Source organism: Trematomus bernacchii, unplaced genomic scaffold (genome assembly GCF_902827165.1).
Source record: "Trematomus bernacchii unplaced genomic scaffold, fTreBer1.1, whole genome shotgun sequence".
NCBI classification, from domain to species: domain Eukaryota; kingdom Metazoa; phylum Chordata; class Actinopteri; order Perciformes; family Nototheniidae; genus Trematomus; species Trematomus bernacchii.
Window position 1 is genome coordinate 10969142 of NW_022987720.1, and position 25651 is coordinate 10994792.

Consider the following 25651-nt stretch of genomic DNA (forward strand, 5'->3'; position numbering starts at 1 on the left):
ATGCGGGGCACTGAGCTGCTGCTCGGATACTTTCTGGTGAAAATTATGGTGTGCGACGCGGAGGGCGAGCCGTCTCACACCGTGGACGAATTCATGCTGGTGCCCGGCTTTAACGACTCGAAGGAAGGGGAGGTGACGGAGAGCCCGCACACGGAGGACAAGTGCCGCGGCTACTACGACGTGATGGGCCAGTGGGACCCGCCGTTCGTGTGCCAGACCGGAAACTACCTGTACTGCTGCGGCACCTGTGGCTTCAGGTTCTGCTGCGCGTTCAAAAGTTCCCGGCTGGACCAGACCACTTGCAAGAACTACGACACCCCGCCGTGGATGATGACAGGAAGACCCCCGCCCAAAGTGGACGTGGCGCAGGAGTCCTCGAAGGATAAAACCAACCTCATTGTGTATGTCATCTGCGGGGTCGTGGCCATACTGGCACTGATAGGAATTTTCACCAAGTTAGGTTTGGAGAAGTCGCACCGTCCGCACAGAGAAAATATGTCAAGGTAGGTCATCATTTTAGGTCATCGCTGATTTGATCAACACATCTAAAAGTTGATCAGTTATTATGTGTTGCTGAGCCCTGCAATGTAATAACTCGACTGGTTGCAAAACATTTAAATTTGATTAAAAAAAGTCACAAAGCAACAAGTTGATTTGTAAATAAACCTGTTACTATGAAAATAAGTTAAGGTGTACTCAACGTGATATCCTTTTACAAATTCTGTTGGACCACAGTTCAGTTTAACATTTTATTTTCTTTAACAATTTCTTAAAGTCAAAGACACGTTTAATGAAACTCAGCCAGATGCTTAGTAGAACGTCATAAGCACATTTTTGTCAGTGTTACAGATAAAAGTGTGTTTTGATATTTATTGCATTGCCATATGTGTAAATTGTGTGTGCCCATTTTTTGTCCAAATTTAAATTTGGAAAGTACCGATGGTAAACAGCAGAACATTATAAATGTAAGAGAAATACTGTATGTCTATTACTTTTTAAAGTTCATTGTTTCTTAATTTTTGAAGTTGTTACATTTTAAGTTAAAATAAGCAAGCAAAAGGTCTGCTTAAAGGTAGGGTAGGTAATTCACTTCAGAAACACTTTTTGTTATATTCCATGGAATGCTCTTAACATCCCGATAGCAATGAATACATTAAATGCTTTGACAATAAATACATAAAAAAATGTCATCTGTGGAAGCCGTGGCGCTGTGCCCGGCTACAATAAATGGATGGCCTACCTGCCTGTCAGCCTTCCATCTCGAGCACAAACTTATCTCGTGCCCTCATTGGTCATGTGCACGTTCGTGTGTGTTGGAGGAGGGGCTCTGTAACGAAGTCTGAAGGAAGGGGCAGATTTGTTTCAGCTGCGTACTTCAAATTCTAGCGCACTTGAGCTGGTTTCTCCATTCTTACCTACCCTACCTTTAATGTTGCTATACGTTGGTTGAACGTAAACATTCTGTATAGATTGTCCACTATCTGCAAAATGTACAATTAAAGTTGAATGAAAAGATATCACATGCAGACTTTTGTTTATTTAAAACAAAAGTCTGCACATGTCACCAAGTGACAACAATTTGGCCTGTTAGCCTAAAGTAAATGTTGTTGCTTTATTTTCTTGTCAGAGTACCAGAATGCGTAGTTTACACGTTAAAAGAAAAACAAATCTTATCGGGGAGGATCCCCCAGACCCCCCTACAGGGGTCAGGTTTGCAAACATAGTCTTCACAACATGTGAGTGTGCTGAGAACAGGCGTGTTCAAGACTCTTAAAAAAGACGGAGATCATTGGCTTCCTCAATAATGTTCCCCTGGCCACACATAATGGTTCCTACGAAAACAGTCTGACAGTGACACTGTAAACCCTGTCTATACAGTGTGTAAAAAAATGGGTGGCGCGCAATACAGTGTTATTTTTATCAGAAAAAAGTGTCCCCACCACTTTTGAAAACAAAGTGACGCCCATGCATCAAACATTTCTAGATGGTTAATACACAGACATGCTCAATATTTCCTCAAACACACCTTACAAATGCACACAAAGAGGTTTACTACTCTCTTGCTGATCACTCAAGAGACTTTGTGCAGACAGTGTGTTTCATTGTCATTCTTTGAGAGAGTATGTTCCATGTTATTGAATCTACAGGCTCCCAACATAATCCACACTGTGAATAACTATCACAATCCCAGTCTATATTTCTTGGGACGTACTTAAATAAATATGGCTGAAAATTCAATGTAATGTATCCTTGTCAAAAATATCCTCAGCACTCAACAGTTGGAAACATAACTAATTTGCAAAACAACTGAAAAGGACAATTAAGGTCTGATAGAAAACACACAGTCTGGGAAAATTGTTGTTAAACGCTTGTCAGTGGTTTTGGCGGGAGCTGTGTCAAGCCAAATAAATTAACCCTGATGACGCCATGGTGGTGTGATGAGGGTCATTTAGGAGGCAGAGAGAGTGTAAAGACAGACACTTACTGTAGTTGCATTATGGCACATTTACGTTCCAGTGTTCTTTTGTGTCATGTTTGACCCTTGCTTAGATTTCAACCTATTTCAACAACGCACTTCCTGTAAGGACTAAAAAGCCGGAGTGCATTTGGTATTTACTGAAAAATGTCATCTCTGAGAGTGTTCTTCATCTTTACAGAGCTCTTGCACATGTTATCCGCCATCCTGCCTCAGAACATACGGATGAAATTGGACTTGGCCAGCACTACGAGAATATCCAGACAAGAGTCACACTTAACAGTCTACGTAAGTACTAACATAAGCAGTACACAGAATCTGTTAGCTGTACACCTACACACTCATTGACAGAGTTGTTTGTTTAAACCAGTGGGGCTCCCCGTTTGTGAACAAAAATAGTTGACATTTTATTTCTAACTGAGGACAACTAAATAAGGAACAAGTCACTTAAAGAGTCTTTACGCAACGGGGGCTTTTTTTGTGCCATTAGTTCATGAAGGAGTATATTTATTTCCAAGAGTTTTTATCCTCTAAAAAGGTTGCTTTTTCTGAGCTTTGAAAACATGAATAAAGGCATAGCAATTCCATTGTGTGAATGGGGTTGTGTTGCTTTTATATTTATGAGGATAATAAAACAAGCTACAAAGTTCCTACCTTGACAAAGACATACTTCACCCAGTCTTTGTGTACCTACTTTTCCCAATACAAGTAAAATACATACAAATTCACAGGTGAGTATTTATTGTGTCAATCCACCATGTTAATGCCTTTAGAGTGGAAGTATCTACACCGCTACATTGATCTTAGTAGTCAATGCTTTCAACAGATTTAATTAAAATTACCCCTGTACAAAAATCGCAAGAATTACAGTCCGGCCGCCAACCACTGGTTTAAACCTTTATATATACAGTCTATGGTTTAAACACTGGGTTGCATCTATTCACTAATGATGCTGCCATATGCCTTTACTGACCAGAATAGCCCTAACAAAACCAATACACACTCATATAAACTCTGCAATTTCATTTGAAAAAAATATAAACCTCAAATTGAGCCCTGTATATATGCTTGCGGAACCTGAATTACCTGAAGCGTCAAAAGGAAAAAGGCCTCACAATAGTGCAGGCTGCGCAAGCAATTAGTCATGGCCTCAGCTATCATTTAACATGTAAACTAATTAAATCCAACAACTTGAATCTCTTCTGTATAGCCAATACTTATTTTATGCAATGACCTCACACATTAAATCAAACACTTGCTATTCTAGTTCATCAACTGAACCCCTACACACACTCTGTCACACACACACCGGCAGAAGAATTGTTCTTATTAAATGCTAACCTGCTTACTGCCTTGACAGCTCCAGTCAATAAAGGTTTCACTGCCTCCTTGCCTCTCTCTAGCTGGATAATTATGGCAAATGGCATCTCACATTTAAAAAAGTTTCACAGAACGTCAAGCAGCATTTTAATGGTTGCATGCATCATTTGGAAATACCAGCTCTAGCTGAAAAACCGACTTAAACTTAGGATAAATTGTCCTTATAATGATCACGTCCAAAGCATCATATAGTGAAAGAATTACAGCTGTAGCTTTAGTTAGAATATATAAACTTAAAGCTACTGATTTCCCTTAATCTTCATTTGCTTAAGATGCAAATCAGTTTCAGTGATAATTCACGTGCCGTGGAAGGCCAGAAGTTAGCGTGTTCTTATTACAACAGAAGATTACAGCAGGTGATTTCACTGATTAGCTTGGGAGGTTTGCTAATCAGAGAAAACACCTGGTGTAATCTGAGGCTCACATAAACACCTTCATTTTCTTGGCACACATGGCAGATGACTGCCTATCTCTTATTATCTCCTGTACATAGCCTGGGTTTAGTTGTCCAAATATTTTCAAGCAGTTTCAATGTGGACACTGTAATTCCTGTAATTCAAATGATCCCACTAAAATGCATACATTCTTTGCAAATCCAGAAATACGCTCCACAATGTTTTGATGCAAAAACACAAGCAGAAATTATCTAAAAATATCTCTCTCAAAAAACAATTCTTGATGAGTGATTCCCATCATTGCAAACATCCAGAGAATTCAAATAACTAGACTGTAGATATGTTATTAAATCAAACCACTCTATTAAAGAGGCCCTGTTATGGTTTGGGGGACTTCCCTTTCCTATAGCGTGTAGGTGTTTGTGCATGTAAATGGTCTGCAAAGGTTAAAATCCCAAAGTTCCCTCCAGAGGGAGTTTACTTCTGTGACATAGTGACATGATTATGTAATAAACACGCTTCTATTGCGCTGTAACACATTGTAAGTGATACTGTAGGTTAAGGGGCGGGACATCTCTAAGTGGTGGAGCAATGACAACAGAGCGGGCCAGCTAACCAATTAGAGCAGACTGGGCTCTGGTTTCAGACAGAGGGTGAAAAGAGGTGCTGCAGCACAGGCAGTTTGAGAAAAATAAAGACCTTTAGGTCAGAGCAGGTCAGAGCAGAGGGACAAAATACAAATATGATCCTGAAAATGAGCATAATAGGACCCATTGCTTTATTTTGCTCCATTGTGATCTTCTGCTTCCAAAGAGCCCCTGTGCTTTACACCTTTATATTTACATGTTTACAATCCTGTCATGTGTACTATAAATATATATGAAGTGAGAAATTGAACTTCAAACCATAACCAACATCAGAAATTCAACAGCAGTCTATTTTAAGAGGTAGATGTCTGTGATGAGCTTATTTTTTACTCCCTATGATCAGCTGAGTTGAGTGGCAGCATGATCATAATAATTAATTCCAAAATCAGACCATAGCAGAATAATGATCAGTTCATTAAAAACAAGCCAACACATTAGGACAGATTCTCCGGAGGGATCTTTCTTTAGTATACTATCTACAGTATTATACTTTCAACAACTATTGTATAAGATAACTCATAGTATGATTCAATAAAACATTGCTGGAGTCTTTAACATACTGCAAGTCCCTGGAGTAAATGAAAGAACAATTATCAAAGATTTAAGATGACACTTAAGACAGTTGTACTGTAAAATATGTGAAGTCACCTCACCAAAATGTCAATGCCGTAGTGAAAATATAATTGCTTTAAAAAATGTTGCAGCTGTCTCACCTCACTGACTCTAACTTGAGGCAGAAAATAACTTTCCATGACAATTGTTATATGTTTGCTTTCACCTCAATTCATCTGTAGTCTTTTTTTCAGGGTATAATAAAATGCATACATGCATACACTTCACTCATTAACTATAGACAATATAACAATACAATACAGTGCCATGTAAACATTAGTTTTTAATAAGGAAGCCCAATTAAGAGACATCCTTTGGATCTAACCCAGGCATGGGCAAACTAAGGCCCGTGGGCCATATACGGCCCGTTGGGCTTTTTAATCCGGCCTGTCGAATATTGGTACAAAATTGTCCAAATTATAGTAAAGACCGCATTCATTTTGCCTTTTTCCTGCAATACCCGGCATTTCAGTTGATACCACTAGATGGCGCACTCTAGAAACAATGACCTTTGCTGGAGTTGGCAACCCGGCCAGATCTAAGAACCAAATACGTCACGCTTACATTGGAGGGGGTCAAGATTAACCTGAGCAATTACAGTTCACGGTTAGTACAGTACAGCGAATACAAGTTGTAACTGAGTAGCGCTGAGAAAAGTGACTAGAACGCGACCACACACTTATAAAAAACACTTAGCTTCGGTTGCTATGCTAACATCACATGTAGACAGGGTTGGGAGGGTTACTTTGTACATTATTACATTACATTGCATTTAGCTGACGCTTTTATCCAAAGCGACTTACAATAAGTGCATTCGACCAACAAGATACAAACTTGAAGAAAACAGAATCATATAAGTACATCAGGTTTCATAGAGCTAAAACATTTCAAGTGCTACTCAACTGGCTTTAGATAAGCCAGTGCTTTATTAGTATATAAGTGCTTTGTTAGCAATTCTTTGTTAGTGCTTCTATCGTTCGAAGCGGAGTCGAAAGAGATGAGTTTTCAGTCTGCACCGGAAGATGTGCACGCTATCTGCTGTCCTGATTTCAATGGGGAGCTCATTCCACCATTTTGGAGCCAGGATAGCGAACCGACATGTTTTTGCTGATGGGAACTTGGGCCCCCCTCGCAGAGTGCACATGCTGGGGTGTACAGTTTAACCATGTCCTGGATGTAGGAAGGGCCAGATCCATTCACAGCATGGTACGCAAGTACCATTGTCTTGAAGTGGATTCTAGCAATAACTGGAAGCCAGTGAAGTGAGCGGAGGAGCGGCGTGGTGTGGGAACATTTTGGAAGGTTGAAGACCAGACGAGCCGCTGCATTCTGGATGAGCTGCAGAGGTCGGATGGCACATGCAGGTAGACCAGCCAGGAGGGAGTTGCAGTAGTCTAGGCGTGAGATGACGAGAGCCTGGGCCAGAATCTGCGTCGCTTTCTGGGTCAGATGGGGACGTATCCTCCTGATGTTGTAAAGCGTGTATCTGCAGCAGCGGGTTGTAGCAGCGATGTTTGCAGTGAAGGACAGTTTGTTATCTAGGGTCACACCCAGATTCCTTGCAGTCCGAGTCGGGGAAACAATAGAGGTGCCGATGTTGATTGTTAGGTCAAGAGTGGGACAATCTTTTCTGCGTGCGACGACCTGGGTCTCTGAGCGGGGAAAGGACAGAATTAATTGCGTGTCGTCAGCGTAGCAGTGGTATGAAAAACCATGCGGGCTAATGACAGATCCGAGCGAGTTTGTGTACAAGGAGAAGAGGAGGGGACCAAGAACAGAGCCCTGAGGGACCCCTGTAGTTAATTGACAAGGGTCGGACTCGGACCCTCTCCAAGTTACCTTGTAGGTACGGTCTTTGAGGTATGAGGTGAGGAGGGAAAGTGCAGAGCCTGAAACTCCAAATTCTTGGAGAGTGCGAAGGAGGATCTGATGGTTCACCGTGTCGAATGCAGCAGACAGGTCCAAAAGGATGATGACAGAGGAGAGGGAGGCTGCTTTAGCCATGTGCAGTTCCTCAGAGACAGCAAGGAGAGCAGTTTCTGTGGAGTGACCTGCCTTGTAAATGTAATCAGTTACTGATTACTGAATACATGGCTCTGAAAGTAATCCGAATACAGTTACAGTTACGTGTCTTAAAAAAGTAATCAGATTACTTTTAGATTACTTTTGGATTACTTTCTTTTTCCATCACAGATGGGTATGTTTTGGTGAACAGGAGACACAAAAAGCAAAAGGAAACTGAACGTGTTTTTACTGTTTTAATGGCTTATCAAGAGCACAACTGAAACATAACATCTGAAACGATGTAACAACATAATACACTTTTTGGGGATGCAGCTTGGGATGTGAGGAGTGAGGGACACGGCTTAGAACGGGCGTGTCGCCTTCTGTCCTGCCAATGTTGGCAGGACATGAATTAAAATGTCGAACTCGGACTTCATTTTAAGGACATTTCGGCCAGGGGTGTAGAGCTATATTTGTTTAACCACCGGATTGGGAAAACAGGAGAGTGTGTGCACTGTGCACCAGTCTGCCTTGATCTATGAATTCATGTCTGTGACACTCACAGTATCTGCTGCCCACAGCTGTTTTATAGAAGGAAAACCTCCTTCACTTCATGAAATCTCTGCGGCACCAGGAGGCAGCGGGAGGGTTAACTCAGCCTCTGAGAAGAGGAGCGCGCAGTGCCTTTCACGCACCGCCTTCACTGTGCTTACCTTCAGAAAGAATCATTAGAAAGGCTAAAGAGCGACCGCAGGCTGATGTGTTTTAACCACACACACCTCTACACACACACGATTGAAACGCAGACTTTTGTTCCTCCATGTTTCGTTGTTATTGTTTCACTGAGCGGACCCGTGAATTATTTTCAAACGCTCCCTTTTTTGGTCCATCTGCGGCGGTAATAGGTTTTGTGCGCTGTGATGATTCGGCTGTACCTTTAGTAATGAATATTAAATGTTGTGAGGAAATCTTTCCACCAATAATTCCAATAAGTAATCCAAAATGTATTCACTTCAGGTTTACGAAAGTAACTGTAATCAGATTACTCGTTTTTCAAATGTAACGCGAGCTGAATACAGTTACTTGATTTGTGTATTCTGATTACGTAACGCCGTTACATGTATTCCGTTACAACCCAACCCTGCCTGTAGAATGCCAGAGAAACTTTCATGACAGCGTTGTGATGCCAAACAGCGTTAATTCAGACTGAAACACATTCACTGATGGGGATGGGGGATATGTATCAGCTGCTTGTGTGACAGTCGGACAGTGAATACTTTACAGCGGCCGCTGCCACGAGTTAACAGTAGAGTAGAATAAACTCCGGTGCACGAGCAGCACTGCAGCAGTCGGTAAATGCCGCTGAACCACATTAATAAACAATGCACCACGGCACTCTGGAGAAAGGTATAAGGTTGGAGAAGTAGTTCTTTAATTTAATCTGGCTTCGTATGATTAAAAACTTCCCGACGCAGTCCTCTATTGATGTTGGTGTTGCGGAGAAAATCAGCGACGTAAAACGCTGTGTGGGTCATAAGAAGGCACGTAAACAGTTACGTCATGACGCAAACGATGACGCAATAACTCACCTTTGAACCTGCATCTGTAACAATGAGTGGACCAAAGAAAAGAAAAGTCGACAATGAGTGCCGAGTGTATAATGAGTAGTGGACAGCTAAATATTTGTTCACCTTTCTGCTACTGGCCCGGCCCGTCTGTTACATTTTAAAACTCATATGGCGCGTTTCCACTACAGCGCGGAGCACGGTTTAAGAGGGCTGTGACGTCAGCGGCCCGTTTTTGGTTGCGTTTCCACTTGGCCTAGTACCGGCTAGCGGGTCCTAATTCACAGTTTTTGTGGCCTCATAAAATCGTGGTTCTAGGGCCAGGCACAACCAGGCTGAGTGTGTGATGTCAACACTCTCGACTGCTGATTGGTCGGAGAGAATCGTCACAATCGACGCGCGACATAATCCCTAGCGTCGCATATATATATATATAGCGAAGCTTGCAGCATTTTTATAAACAGCATTTTTGTTAACAGAGGAGCTACAACAATGCCAAAGAAAAGCACGCTATGGTCGGTCGAGGAAGTGACGACGTTCCTCCATTATATTGAAGATGATAAGGTCCAGCGGGAGCTCGACGGGACAACTCGCAATATCAAAGTCTTTCAGGAGGTCTCTACACAGACACTGGACTCTGCAACGGCGTTACTGGAGTCTGCATGGTAAGTTTTTGCTAACGCTCTGTTATTTGCTTGAAAGCTTTGTGTCCCTGCTTTGTGTCCCTATCTGTTCTAAAGCTCACTTCTAACAAATAAGTCTATTTTATCCTTACATTTATGTTCGACAACCCATGCTTTTATGGAGCCCCGAAGGCTAGCTAGCTAGCTAAGGCAGATAGCATTAGCTAGAGCTATTGTTTGCTAACACCATATGTGCCATTGTTTACGTTCAGTTTGTCTTTTCTATAGTTGTTGTTGCTATTTATAGTATTGTGCTGCAGTAGTTTGTGGAATTTACAAGTCATGTTTCTGTTCTAGATGATTACATTGGGACTAGCGAGGAGGAACAGTTCCGAACAACGTCCTCTGCATCGACATCCTCCACATCAACAGCACAAACTCCAGCTCGACCACAGACACCAACACGAGCACAGACACCAACACGAGCACAGACACCAACGCCGAGTGCCAGCTCGACACCGCTGCGTGTGGTTCTAGGTAAGAAATAGGCTGGAATTGTGACTTTAAAAAAAAAAACTTTAGACCATCCATCGTCAGTAAGTAAAATAAGCTGTACCACTGTGTGGGAATGCTCTGTTACAAGTAAAGTAACTAGCTAGTAAGCAGCTAGTATCTAGGGCCAGAACTTTCTTTAATTCATCCTTACTGTTGTTCTGTTTATACATTTTATTCTTATATCCTTGTGTGACCTGTACCTGTCCTGTGTTTTTTCATTCTTATTGCTAATTATTATTGCTATAATTATCTTGTCACCCAGGCAAGAGGAACCGAGGAGGAGAGGATCTGGCCCTGCAGGAACGGCAACTGGCCCAGCAGAAGGAACACCAGGAGCAGAACCTGGCCCAGCAGAAGGAACACCAGGAGCAGAACCTGGCCCAGCAGAAGGAAGACCGGGCCCTGCAGGCTCAGCACATGCACCAGACCTTGGTGGAGGCGAGGCTGTTGGAAGCAGCCTTGAGAAGGGAGGAGATCGCTCACGCAGAGACCTTTAATTTATCCTTCCTGCGCACTCTTGGCCAGGTGCTAGGGGGAACGGGCAGCCGACGTGCCCCATCTCCTCCGCCTCTGTGATCGAACAAATAACCTCTGTCTTTTTATGCTGCTGCAATACAAACATTTTTCTTTATTTGTATTGTACAATGCCATGCCTTTTTTATGCTGCTGCGCTGCAACCAACATTTCTTATTTTTTTATTTGTAAGTTACAATGCCATGCCTTTTTTATGCTGCTGCAAGAAAACACTTCCCAAATTGTGTTAAATAAAGTACTTCTTTGACTTATCTTATTGCTTGTTGATAAATAATTGCACCCAACAGCGATCACACAGAAAGATGGCATCATCTAGGCGTCCCTCTGCAGTCAGAAATATCATAAACACCATCATCGTCCACAAAGCACTGTACAGGGGTTTATGGATTTAAGAGAATACTTATCACAGTGAAACCTTTATCATCTGTTGCAATTAAAGCAAATAAGAGAATAAATACTTGGTTAAATAATACATTTTAAGTCTTTAGCAGGACAACTCTGCATACTGTTTGAAATTGAGTTTGCTAGCTTGAGGTCCTCTAAAACATAACATTACATATTTTGTAATGGTATTAAGAATACATGATAAATAAATAATACATGTAGTAAAAATTACTCAATTGTAATACCCTCGTTGTGCTAGACTCAAACACATTGCTTATATATTTCAAAGAGAAGAGAACAAAAGAAAACACCTATACAAAGAGAGCGGTGCACAGCGCTTAATATTTACTTGCACTATATTTCTGTTGATCTGGGTTATTGTGTTGCACTGTTGGAGGAGCCTGTGACCTAAGATTTTCATTGTCATAACTACACTGTAGCTATGTTCGTATGACAAAATAAAAAACCTTGAACCTTGAGGCTGTGTCTTTCAGACAAACCATCATAATCATATTATTTTATGCTGTGGATACTTTAGCCTCCATCCATGTTAACAATTTTTTACACTTGCATTTATGAATATAGTTCTGCTGTGTTTTACACTTTTGTATTTATGTTTATAGTTTGCTTTGATATTTGCTTAATTTATTAGATTATTATGGGGCAGTAAGTACTGGTGCTTGAAATTCAAATATTTACTATATAGTCAATTCTGATAACATTTTTTTGGTTTAAATAATTTGACAAACACATGTATGTGAAAAAAAAAAAGATTTAGGCCCCAGATCCACGGGAACCCATACGGCAAAACGCATCGGAGTAACGCAAATGCAACCGCAAAAAACCTTCCGCCCACACGCAATATACACCGGATTGTGTCAAGCTCCACGAGACGGCTCCGTTTACATCCAACCGCTGGAAAAGCTGCAGTACATATGCCGAACCTGTACGTGGCGCTGTAACTTCCTCCACAAAAGCAGCAACTTCCTCCACAAAAGCAGCGAAGAAGAATGGTTGTCATGGCTGCACTTCTGTTTATTCTCCGCGGTGGGGGCGGAGGGAACCGCGCAGAGTTTTTCGCCGGTCAATGTGTGTTAAAGTTTAAATCTTCATGCTTCCTCATGCAGCAGCTGATCCAGTAAGTAAACCCGACAGTAAAAATAAACATATTTATAACTAGTTTAGGTAGTTTGAGAGGTAATTAAAATAGCTAAGGGTGGTGATCTGACTTGAAGTGTGTGTTTTGCTCCCGCTGCTTCACAGCCGGAGGAGCTGCGTGTCTCCGTTCTGTCAGATTAGACTTCACTCGCGTTTATGTTCATATCGAGATAAAGATAAATAATCTGAATTCAGTGTGCAGTGTACTTTTGCGGGGGTGAGCAGCAGAGGTGGGGAGAGGCGGGGAGAGGCGGGGCTATGAAACGGATGACCGTATAGGCGACCCCACGGCCCCGTTGGACCCCCCAGAGCGCTCCGTTCCCAGATCTATCCACCTTTGGACCCGTTGTCGTTTGCGGGGTCTGTTTCTACGTTTCTGTTACGGCGTCGTCGAGCTTAAAGGGCTATACGCATGAGAAATATGCGGATTCAACCCGTTTTCGTCCCCGTGGAGCCTAGGCCTTATTTATGTTCAATACAATACAATGAATATTTAGGTATTACTTTATACATTCTAGGTATTCAGGTAGCGCATCCCTCTCGTATGTCCCTGCCCTCCTCCTCTGCACTTCTGAAATACACGTAACTTCTGAAATACACAAACACAAGCATACATATTTTAATACGTAAAAGTGGTAGCTACAATTAATTAAATACTTGAAATACTTTGGTCGTATAGGGAGCGTGAGCCTAAACACATTGCTAGTTAGCGAACGTTAGCTTACCAAGTAGCATTGTAGTCTAGAAGAAGTAGTAGTGATTCGAGTCGTCCTGTAGTCTCTGCGGCGTAGGACTGCCCGAACTCTCGCGTCAGCTTCTTCTATACCTCGTCTTGCTATAAGTCGCCTCTTTCGAAACAACTCTTGCCTATTTCTTGTGATAATAAACCACACAGCAAGAAACAAGCAAACGATCGCTTCCACATCCTCAATTGTTGTGTGTTGTGTCGCATTGAAGATGACGTCACGGCAGTTTTAAGCAGCGTCGCTCCGCCTACACTCCGCCTACACTCCGCCTACACTCCGTTACTATAGATACTACCCCAGTTCCTAAACTGTAATGGAAACGCGCCATAAAGTGAGCTGGTCCTAACGAGGCCAAGCGCGGCCAAGCGAGGCCGTGTAGTGGAAACGCGCCAATAGTGGCCCCCGAGCCAAAAGGTTTGCCCACCCCTGGTCTAACCATTAGAGATGGGTCTTAGCACCAGGGCCTGGAGTCCAGTATTGGGACTCTAAGGTGTATGACTGGGGTATCAAGATAAGAAAAGCTACAAGCCAGAAGATTACTTAATTTTCATTCATATGTGCTATTTCAGAATATATGAAAGGTCAAATGTAGCTCTCCCTTTGTGTTGACTTGGGCAGTGTGCTGGCTGCTGTATCGTACATGGATGTATGGAGGGATTCTGTGTAATAGAGTTGGCGACAGCACAGGGATGATTGTTGTATTCTTGACAGCATCCTTGCAGGGTTACAAGAGGTGAGGTGATTTTTTAGCACATGGACCCGTCCTTTACCTCCTCTCCAGCTGTGCTTCATAGTGGCAGGTGTGTCTATGCCTCAGCTAGTATAGGCGCTGTATAATACGAATAGTGGGGCGAAGCAGTGATTGAAATGCACAAAAGGGAGACTGCTCCTCATTCATTGCCTGTCAAAGATAACAACAATCTGTTAGACTGGGCTATGAGCTCTCATTCTCCTCAAGACACCAGTTATACAGATTATGTGTGCTGGGCTTCTTTGGCCACCAGTACTATTGCGTTCATGTCTTTCTGGCCATGTGCGCACATGGGGCAATTGTCAAGTGTGGCCTCTTTTTACTCCAGGCAGTCAGCCAAAGAGAACAAAGTCTCCACTCACTGCCAACCCCCCGCCGGTGAATAACAGTCCACTTCCTCACTGCCAGATAGAAATGTATTTCTGCAGCATTACCTCTGACAGCATCTGAGAATTTGCTACTAAATGTAGCAGTCCACTGATGGGTCTATTTTCCACCTGCCTTGCACTCACCTGTCTACTGAAGCCTTAAAACTTGAAGGAAGTCATTACAGACTGACAGTACAGAGAGCTGGAAGACATTTGGAAAGAGACACATGGGTTGTTTCAAAGATTATGAAATTAGAAAGTGACCGTACAGATTATTAGCCTTGTCTTGTATCTCATCTGTATCAGATTGTAAAAGGGTAATGGCATTACTACATTAAAACCATTTTAAAACCAACTTTAATGCCATTTATAAATAACAATAAAAATCAATAACGCCACCACAGGCCAGAAAATTGGTTGATGGTCTTTACAATTCACAATGAGACCCCGGATAAACCTGTTAATTTTGCAAAAGCAAATGACTACTATTTTAAACTAATAATCAAATTAATAATGAACACTGTACGATTGCTTTACATTAATGGCATCACCCCATACAAATGTTTTATAAAACAATGTGTATAGGTTTAAGTACATTTTATATGAACTGATTATTATCAATAATGCATGCATATACCTTATAAATGTAGTGTTTGAGTTTCTTGAGTCTGACAGAAAATTAAAGATATTGAACCAAAGTCTTGGAGTCGAAGATAATAGAATAATTTCATCACCTACTTGAAAGTAGGCTGCCTGTAAATAACAGCGCCCTTCTCCTTGTACCATTTATTTTGGGGCATTCAGTTCCCAAAATACCCTATTAAATATTTTATGAGTTCCAGGGTGATGTCTCTGTCTGGAGCGTTAACTCGCTGATTTCCCACAACAACCATGGAGTCTTTAACCTTACAAGTCTCCAGCAGTGGCCTACTTTCTTCCAGTAGCTGACAAAAAAAGCTGTGACTTTGACAACAGTACAAGCACAACAGACACTCCGTCAACACAAAGTCTGATAAAGATTAAAGAGACAAACAAGTACAAACATCAGCACCCAGGTTTAAATGGAGTTTGGCATCCTGAAAATAGAAAAGTCACACCTGATATTCACAAAAACAATGTCCTCCTTTATTAACTGTATTTAAATGTATTCCCTTTTTGGACCATGTATAGAAGGAAATGTTAGATAACAGAGACGCAAAACAGTTTGGCCGAAGCATGTACATCTTCTTAACTATTGGGAGCGTCTTTCCTATTGTGCTTTTTTGAGTTTCCCTTTCCTGAAGGGTGTTATATTGTTTTTTGTGAATCTAAATGCTCTGCAAAGGCTAAAATCCCAAAGTACACACTCTATCACAAACACCCCCCCCCCCCCCCGCTTCTATAGGCTAGCGCTTCAACACATTGTATGTGTAGGCTAAAGGTCCTTACACACCAAGCCGATTGTCGGCGTCGATAGTAGTCGATAGATGTCTGGCCGTCGATGAGCGTCCTGTCGTCCTACTCAGATTGGTGTGTCTCGCCCCGTTGTGTATTTCTGGCCGTGCCGACACCTTATCCCGCCGATTCAACATGTTGAATCGGGAGGCTGTCGGTAAAAGGCCGTCGGCAAAATAAATCACTCTGATTGGTGAATTGGCGAAACAGAAGTGAGGGACCCAAACAAACGATTAAGAAGGCACATCTGAGATTTCATTCAACTCCAGCTCTCGACACAGGTTTGGGAAAGCCCCATGAGCTTCTCGCGTCGGCTGAAGTCTTTGCGGTGTGTTCCAGTGCGACTGTTGGCCAAGACGCAGGAGATGTGAGGCGTCACAACAGTCGGGTCCATCGGGACGTGTTCAGCTTAGCGATTGGTGCATGAGAAGACACACCAATCTGTGTGTTCAATCTGTCCGTCGGGACGTGTTCTTTGGTGTCAGATTGGTGTAGTCCTTACACACCAATCTGACACCAAAGAACACGTCCCGACGGACAGATTGCAAAGACTTCAGCCGACGCGAGAAGCTCATGGGGCTTTCCCAAACCTGTGTCGAGAGCTGGAGTTAAATGAAATCTCAGATGTGCCTTCTTAATCGTTTGTTTGGGTCCCTCACTTCTGTTTCGTCAATTCACCAATCAGAGTGATTTCTTTTGCCGACGGCCTTTTACCGACAGCCTCCCGATTCAACATGTTGAATCGGCGGCGGAAGGTGTCGGCACGGCCGAAAAGACACGACGGGGCGGGACGGGGCGGGACACACCAATCTGAGTAGGGCGACAGGACGCTCATCGACGGCCAGACATCTATCGACATCTATCGACATCTATCGACATCTATCGACGCCGAAAATCGGCTTGGTGTGTAAGGACCTTAAGGCGCGGGACACATCCAACACATTTCTAAGTGGTTGACCAACAGGGCTGGCAAGCTAACCAATCAGAGCAGACTGGGCTCTGGTTTCAGACAGAGGGTGAAAATAGGTGCAAATAAGGCACTCTTTAAACATTAAAGCATATAGACATGTCACAGTAGAGGCACAACATATAAATATGAACCTGAAAATGACCATAATAGAGTGGTGCAGGGATCTTATCTGTAGATTTATGATTCGAAAATTATAAAAGTAGGGTAGACATGTGGAGATTATCCGGCTGAACAAAACGTGCATTTATCGTTTTCCACAGATCTTATTTTTTACAATATTCCAAAATCCTATGGAGAAATCCCGTTGCTTTTTTGTCGAGGGAACCCATGCGCAGCTTACTTCCGGGTCGGCCTACAAAAATACGTCATCCCTGCACCACTCTATAGGGCCCCTTTAAGGCATACCCTGACCTTGACTGGAGTATTAGATTATCACAAAGATCAAGTGACAAATCAAATAGCTATAGCCTACTTCAGAACCATGCATAAAAGAAGAATTTCCCTGATTCATTGAGCTAATTTAATAAGCTCAATGTGCAATGCCTTGGTACTTACTGCTGTAACAAAAATATTTGCCCAATTTAGGATCGATAAAGTCCATTCACGTATCAATCCATGCATCCAAAGATTAAACAAATCTATATATATGTTTGTGTTTTGGAAACGAACATAGGATTTACTAAAAAGCAGTATTTATAGTGCATCATCCTAGTTCAGTAAATTACAAGTGAAGTACATTCACTGTATTCTATGGGAGCAGATCTAATTCGAATGGCAAGCTTAAACAAGATCACATTGAATGACAGCCTGTGTGCATGGCCCACTTATGGTGAATTGTATGAAACTGAAACAGGTCAACAAGCCCAGAAAGGAAGCTGGCAAACTAATGCAGAGATGTCCTTTTAGATTTTTGGAGATTTGTGTTACTTTTGTAAGAAAAGCAATTAGCATCAAGCATTACAAAATATGTAGTGAGGGTGTATTAAGATAAAACCATTACTGACGTGCTGCGCTGTCCTTCTCAATAGTTTTTTAATAAGGCTTTAAATAAACTGGATGATACAGGATCTTTTTACAAAGACAGTCTTAACTTAAGAAGAACACAGTGATACCTTAAAGTGGACCTATCATGCTATATTTGAATAATATATTGTAGGGCCATACCTATATAAAACATGTCTGTGAAGTTTTTTTTTCAAAATACCAAACAGATCATGCATTTTAGCCATGCCTCATTTCGCTCTATTTGCTCTTTTCCAGCCCTGTTTTTGCAAGGGCTGATTCTGTGAGAAGTCTTCTTCGCTGCTTTTGTGGCAGACTACAGCGCCACTTACAGGCCTGGCATATGTACTACAGCGTCTCCAGCGCTTTCGAGCGGCAATGGCCGTGGCCCTTCCCCCCATTCCCCTGATAAGTGGAGAATTGCCCATATAGGCGGAGCTCCCTGTTTCTGACGTCAGAACAATTTCAAATCTGTATCAGCTCCGTTGCAGGCCTGTTTTTAGAGATTTGGGTATGGAGGAAAAGAGAGAGGGTTGTGTTTTCTGACACTTGGTGAGTTCCCTGACACACCGGGGACACATATTCATGTATAAAAGACGTACAAAAGTGCATTTTGCATGATAGGTCCCCTTTAAAGGTGGGGTAGGTAAGTTTGAGAAACCGGCTCGAGATACACTTTTTATATTCCATGGAATGCTCTTAGCATCCCGATAGCAATGAATATCTTAAGTGCTTTGACAAAAAATCCATACAAAAATGTCATCTGTGGAAGCCGTAATACTGTAAAAAGTACGACCAATCATTTTAGCCGGCCCGGCTAAAATAACTGGATGGCCTACCTGCCTGTCAGCGTTCCAGCTGTGCACAAACTTATCTCGTGCCCTCATTGGTCATGTGCGCGTTCGTGTGTGTTGGAGGAGGGGCTCTGTAAGGAAGTGGCAGATTTGTTCCGGCTGTGTATTTTCAAATTCTAGCGCACTCGAGCTGGTTTCTCCAAAATTACCTACCCCACCTTTAAATGACCTTGGACTGGGATATTACTCATTACACCCCCTGCTTGTTGAGGTGTGGCTGTCCTCTGCATCATTTCATGAGACAGCATCGATAATTTGAGACTTTCCAAATTAATTAGCACAGTATCAAAGTTTCTTGCTGACCAGGGGGGAATAAGAACCTAATTAACCTATTTTCTGTAATAATTATCTGTTTTTTTATCAGACATCTTCTAGACCAAACACTCTCCACAATTAAAAGTTTGTAAACTTTAACCATTAACAACAGCAGTGATGAGTTGATGGACATGTTTTGTCCGGTTGACATATCACAACAGAGCCAGCCAGCTCAAAGCAGACGACTGGTCTGAAAGTAGCTAGCAGCACTAGCTCCAAAAGTTGCTAAATCTAACGAGAACAGTGCTAAGTTGGCAACAATGACAGCCCATCTCTTCGAAGCCACTCTCCCAAATGTATCATAATGAACGTGAACACCTATCATGGCTATTGTTCGTAGTCAGACTTTTATTTTCAGAGAGTTTGATATATTGATTGGTTTCAGGATTTAATATATATATACAAATCTAAATAATTACCAAAGGTTACAACAGGCGGCGGTATTTTTTTATGAGCTTGCATCTGACATACAGTAGCATGGTGAGCCAAATCTGAATGGCTAGTAAAATCACATATATTTTAATTGTTTCATGTCTGCCTTAACATTTGCATTCCACCGTTCCAGTACTTTAAAAAAAAAGAAAGGATAATAAATGAATGATCAAGCTAAACGCATGAGGTGTTAGGCCATAAACATGTCCATATTTATGTCCATATTTATACTAAGATGTATTAATATAAGCCACAGCACATGTGGCAGTCTTCAAACAGTCGCCTGTGAATTGGTACGTTCCAGTCTTGTCCTCCAGAGAAGACACTCTGAACATCTGTTTGCTGTGTCATGCCAGTAGGCAGGGGGCCATTCTCTCTGCTGTGCACCCCTTAATTTACCAGATGTCTACTGTAGGATTAGTACAGTTTCACAAAGAGCTGTCATGACTCTCCAGCTGGGTCCCCAGAAAAGCCTTCTAACAGGAAAGTGACACTACCAAGAGAGAGACACAATTAATAATATTTGTGTATTTTATCTGGTTATGTCTGTTTATTTACCCCTTTAATTGTTGTTGTGGTTTGCCACTTTAATGTTGTTGCATCAATTGTTTGTATTATGTGTAGAACCCCCTAGAAAACAAGATCACCCATCTCAAGAAGTTTATTTTTAATAAATATATTTGGTGAAATTAATTCCACTTTATTATTATTTTGATTATATCTCATGTAGATTAACATCTTTCTTTCTACATTTATTATATTGAAATGACTGTACAATGAACAGTACAGTATAGATTTTCTTTTTCCCACCATGATTTTAATGTGCATGCAGCACCAGCCTTAGATAGCAGATGGAAAGCATTTTTGTAACCGTTATTAAAGAGGACCTATCATGCAAAATGCACTTTTGTACGTCTTTTATACATGAATATGTGTCCCCGGTGTTCCAGGGAACTCACCAAGTGTCAGAAAACACAACCCTCTCTATTTTCCTCCATACCCAAATCTCTAAAAAAGGGGCTGCAACGGATCTGATAAAAACTGATCCAGATTTGAACACTGTCCTGACGTCAGGACGGTGGCGCTACGGCTATTGGGCCAACTCTCCACCTATCAGGGGAATGTGGGGTTGGGCCACAGCCGGCCACGGCCGGCCATTGCCGCTCGAAAGCGCTGGAGACGCTGTAGTACATATGCCAGGCCTGTAAGTGGCGCTGTAGTCTGCCACAAAAGCAGCGAAGAAGACTTCCCGCGCATGGTTGCCATGGTTACCCTTATGTTTATTCTCCACTGTGGCTCTTTTTCTCCCTCCCCGAGGCAAGCGTTTGCTCCTGCTGCTGTAATTCAATGCAATCCCTCCCCGTCGAGGCAAGCACTGTAATTCTCCCCGGTTAGTCCACCAGCAGATGACAAACACCCACCTCTCCGCCTCTTCCAAGGAACGAGGGGACCGTGCTGCAGAGTTTCAGTTAGGTTTTCTTTTGCCGGTCAAGATGTCCATTAAAGTTTAAATCTTCCGGACAAAATTAGAAAAGTGCCGGTCAAAGGTCTTCTTTGTTATTTATTGAGCTTTAAAACAAATGAATAACGACTCTATATAATAATATAGAGAAGCGAAGTCCCTCCCTTTCCGGGGGAGCTCCATGGGACCTTATTTCGGAAAAATTATGTATTGAAGTCAATGGGGAGAGAAAGATTATCTTTCGATCCCGTTTGAATTGTGCCACGAATTACACATGATGTTTGTCAATTTAAAAGATAATTTTACAAGTCAAAAAAATACAAATGTGTCGTAAAACTGTGAAGTAACACTTTTTTTTGTGTGAACCGCTCAATGACCTACATCTCCCGTCTCTCACCACACACCAAGACGGCCGTCACGTTGGCACATTTCCCTTCTTTCTTTCAGAATGAGGTGAAAAGTATTAAAAGAGGTGAAAATCACTACAAGTCTAGGCATGTTGAGAGCTGTACATACACAAAAGGGGAGTTAGTCGGTTCGTAAGAGCCAGCATGCGGGACCGGGATTCTGGGATTTGTAGTCTTTCTAGTTGCGTATTTTTCATAGTCTTATATTTCAACAGTTTTACGACAAACTGTGACTTTTTTGACATGGAAATTATTATTTAAGATTGACAAACATCATATATGTAATTCGTGGCACAATTCAAACGGGATCGAAAGATAATCTTTCTCTCACCATTGACTTCAATGCATAATTTTTCCGAAATAAGGTCCCATGGGGCGGAAGTAGATGGGCGGGACTTCGCCTCTCTATAATAAAACACGGAGGATGGAGATCTATTTTTCTCCCCCTCTTCTGACTTGATCAGAGCGGCTCCCCTCTCCTGCGTGGTCAGCTGCAGCTCACAGAATCAGCCCCCTGCAAAAACAGGGCTGGAGAACAGCAAATAGAGCGAAATGAGGCATGGCTAAAATGCATGATCTGTTTGGTATTTTGAAAACAGAAACTTATAAATATACCTTATATAGGTATGGCCCTACAATATATCATTTAAATATAGCATGATAGGTGTCCTTTAAGGGAATAAAAGGAAAAAAAACAAAAGGAAAAAAAACAAAGAATTACCGCACTTCAAACAAAATTCCCATATGTTGTCATTTAAAAAAAGCTTAAATGAACCATGGACTTTTGCTTTAACAACTTGTGTTTCCCCTCCTTTAGATAGAGACCAGATGAACAACGCGGCTCACGCAGCGACGTTGCTAACGCAGCTGTACCCGGCCGTGGGTCCCCTCACCAGCCCGTACGAGCTGCAGCAGCCGGTACAGGACTTCAACACGTACGCCACGCTCAAGGCTGTGGGTAAGAAGTTGTTGCCATTATGTTAAAAGAAGCAGGTTGCCATTCATAATTTGATCTGATTAGTTAGCACATTACATCCTTCATGAATACAACTAGCATAATTAATCAAGGTTATCCCGCATCATATAGGTGTCATGGTTTAATTGAGTAAACTGGAATCAACATAATCTGTTATCTAAGAAATGAAGAACGCACAATAATTGACAATAGGGGGCAGAAATGTCATCTTTAACATCCTATTATTTCTATTATCTAATAGCTGTAGTTATTAGTGAGCTTCACTGCCATCTTTCTCTCTTTTTAGTTAAGCTTTATAAAAATGTAAGAACATGTGGATATGGCCATGTTTCAGTCTTTTAAACGGGAGGAGACCAGTTGGTTTGAATCTCCATCAAATCTCTGGCTGACAGAAATCCTTCTCAGTTAATCCACAGTCAATCAATGCCAACAGAGATGGGAACTGAATGTGTATTTATAGAAGCAAGTTTGTGGTTCTTCTCATGTGCTAATTTTGGAAAGTCTGCAGACACTGCCCAGACACACAGCTTTTGAATCAAGAAATAATACCAAGTACCAAAATAGTATCACTCCGCAAGATGATGTTCAATACATTTCCAAAAGCCTGTTTGTAGTGTCAAAGTATGTGAAAATAAATATACATTCATGCTAATCATAACCATAAAACAGAATAAGGAAGCAATTGTTATGTACATTACGAGGTCATGTTTAGATGCAACAGCAACCAGGTTATGTTTAGAGTTTTTATTTTATAGGGGAGCAGGTATGCTTCCAATATTTAGAGGTCCTTTTGTATAACTAAATCCTGAAGAATATATGATTATTGTTTAAGTTTTGACTTGTTAAGACTATAATTGAAAAACATGAACATGAAAATGTTTTAAGCAATTGATATTCAACCATATATCAAATTGATTTCTGTGGCAAGAATAATCACAATGATATTAATAAAATATAGTCCTACATTTTACTGACATCTATTTTGTCACATTCGTGTGTGTGCTTGACTTCGAAAATATTTAAAAAATAAAAACATATCAAAGTGTTGCGTAAGGTATTTGTGAATTCTGTCTTTGAAGCTATTGAGCTCATTGAAACGCGAGTCTTTTCATAGATGCATCAAATAACTATGTATGACAGACGCCGGTGTGATAGGGATGACACCCACTGTATCAGCGTGTGTGTAGTAGGTCCAATCACATATAACCAATAACATAAAAACACTCACACTCTTAGTGATGCACCAGGCAGCTGAAGCTTCTCTGCTGCTAAACCACTGATAGCGCCGTCAAACAAACTGATCATTAGGGAAAATAAAAATAGAGCAAATCTTAGCTAATGAGACTGGGGACAGGAGACAATCAGGAGCAATCAAAACACAAATGAGTTGAGGAGTGGTGATGAGATGCAACTATACTGTACACCGTGAGCCTCTGGGGTCCTAATATATGTGTTCTTCTATCAGCACTCATATGGGTTTTAGAAGAAGTAGCTGCTGTACAGGATGTGCTGCTCCTAAATACATCTCTTTCCTGTACCGTGAAACCCAGATGAAGAGTCAAGATTAAAAGTGACATTTCACTGCAAAAAAAGTCTGAAATGTTAGAACAGACTAATGCTGGAGCTTGGTGTGCTCATGCTCAATTAGTGCTCAAGTGAATATGGTTTTCATACATTGTCTGCACCTAATTTGAGGTGTGAAACCACACTGCAGTGCTTTTTATGAGCAAAAGCAGCTGATTATCCCAAGACTAATGCCAAATGCAAGATATATTGTGAAGAGATCTATTGTAAATAACTTCAGCCTTTTTTACCAGTGGTTTACTAAAATAATTTCGTATACTGAAATATAAACAAATGTTGGAGTTGAAGTATAATTATTTACTGAACTTGCAATCTTTTAATTGGAAAAAAATACATTTTTCTGAGAGGTCCTATGAAAGCAGTGAAATCATACATCTGTGGGGGTCGCTAATACATGACCAACAACCATTATTTTAATCACAAACAATGCATGTGTCAATGTAATGAGTATCATGTACATTAACGAGGTAAATAGGTTAAAAGAAAAACATGTTTTCCAAAAGAACTATGCATCGTATTCTCTCTTGAATGACAATATGCCTGCACTTCACCTCCAAGGTGCGCAATCAATTATTGCGCAATCTATGCCTGTGAGCGTGCTGCGCAAGCCGAGATGATGTGTGTGCGTAGTTGAACCTTTTCATATTTAAAGTGGACCTATCATGCTATATTTGAAGCATATATTGTAGGGCCATACCTATATAAAACATGTCTGTGAAGTTTTTTTTTCAAAATACCAAACAGATCATGCATTTTAGCAATGCCTCATTTCGCTCTATTTGCTCTTTTCCAGCCCTGTTTTTGCAAGGGCTGATTCTGCTTTTGTGGCAGACTACAGCGCCACTTACAGGCCTGGCATATGTACTACAGCGTCTCCAGCGCTTTCGAGCGGTCTCTCATTCCCCTGATAGGTGGAGAGTTGCCCATATAGGCGGAGCACCCCTTTTCTGACGTCAGAAAAATTCAAATAACAATCAGCTCCGTTGCAGCCCCGTTTTTAGAGATTTGGGTATGGAGGAAAAGAGAGAGGGTTGTGTTTTCTGACACTTGGTGAGTTCCCTGACACACCGGGGACACATATTCATGTATAAAAGACGTACAAAAGTGCATTTTGCATGATAGGTCCCCTTTAAGTTTGTAGCAAGTAGAGGGCTGCTGCTGTGTGTGTGTGTGTGTGTGTGTGTGCTTGCACGCGTGCGTGCGTACTCACGCGTTAGTTTTAAAGACCCCCATAAAGCTCAGATTATAACTCGAACCCTGACTACCATGATGTTTATCTGTGTTTGTTAGCAGAGAAAGCGAATGACAGCTTATACGGCAACCGGCGGCAAGTGATGGAGATGACAACCAAGGGCAGCCTTCCCATGGAAGCTGTGGATATGGAGCCAGAGCCGAGCAACCCATACAGCCCACCCAGACAGATGTCTTCAAAGCAGAACGGATACAAGTACAAAAGCCCCCGGAGCCACAGCTCCCAGTGGCTGGCCTACGGCTCCAGCCCTGCCGCCAGCCAGGGGCTGCTGAGCTCCTGGGAGAACAGGGACATGCTGGGGCTGCGACAGAGCTACGGATCAAAGAGACTCTGCATCATAGAGAAGGAGCTGCACACAACTCGCTACATGCCTCCACAGCCATACTTTGTCACCAACAGCAAAACAGAAGTGACAGTATGAGGGAGTGTGTAAGCACCGGGCTGAACCTCAGTCTGTATTTAGGAGAAGCTGTTGACTGTGGGTGGGGTTGTTAGACAGCAGCAAGGACTGGAGTGTATGTGGTGGTGCATGTGATGGGCAGAATTAAAGACGGTAACTTAAGGTGAAGTGTACTGTCACAGGACTTGGTCTCAACCACTGTTCCTCATTGGGCTCATTAATATGTAGTCATTGATTGTTATATAATCCAACTGCTTAAACTAAACACAAAGGTTAATCATAAGATATGTCACAAATGCAGTACAGCCAGTATATACCAAGACATAGTATATCATTTCTATTAAATCAACATTGTTCGAGTGACA

At 41.8% G+C, this 25651-nt stretch overlaps 1 protein-coding gene across 2 annotated transcripts; it reads left to right on the forward strand.

Moving 5' to 3' along the window:
* On the forward strand, nt 1-25307 carry shisa9b (shisa family member 9b). 2 transcript variants are annotated; one of them, XM_034144031.1, is made up of 4 exons: nt 1-503; nt 2658-2768; nt 21896-22032; nt 24925-25307. In XM_034144031.1, exons 1-4 carry the CDS (start codon nt 1-3, stop codon nt 25305-25307), a joined length of 1134 nt encoding a protein of 377 aa, XP_033999922.1. The 2 variants fall into 2 exon arrangements, with proteins under 2 accessions (XP_033999922.1, XP_033999921.1); XM_034144030.1 differs by having other exon boundaries at nt 2658-2764; nt 21892-22032.
* Nucleotides 25308-25651: the final 344 nt, after the last annotated feature.

Excerpts from the sequence above, each read along its gene's own strand:
- shisa9b (XM_034144031.1), top strand. The coding sequence starts at position 1 with ATGCGGGGCACTGAGCTGCTGCTCGGATACTTTCTGGTGAAAATTATG. Across the intron at positions 2,769-21,895 it reads ACACTTAACAGTCTACGTAA|AGACCAGATGAACAACGCGG; the intron begins GTACTAACATAA and ends TCCTTTAGATAG. Across the intron at positions 22,033-24,924 it reads CGCCACGCTCAAGGCTGTGG|CAGAGAAAGCGAATGACAGC; the intron begins GTAAGAAGTTGT and ends TGTGTTTGTTAG.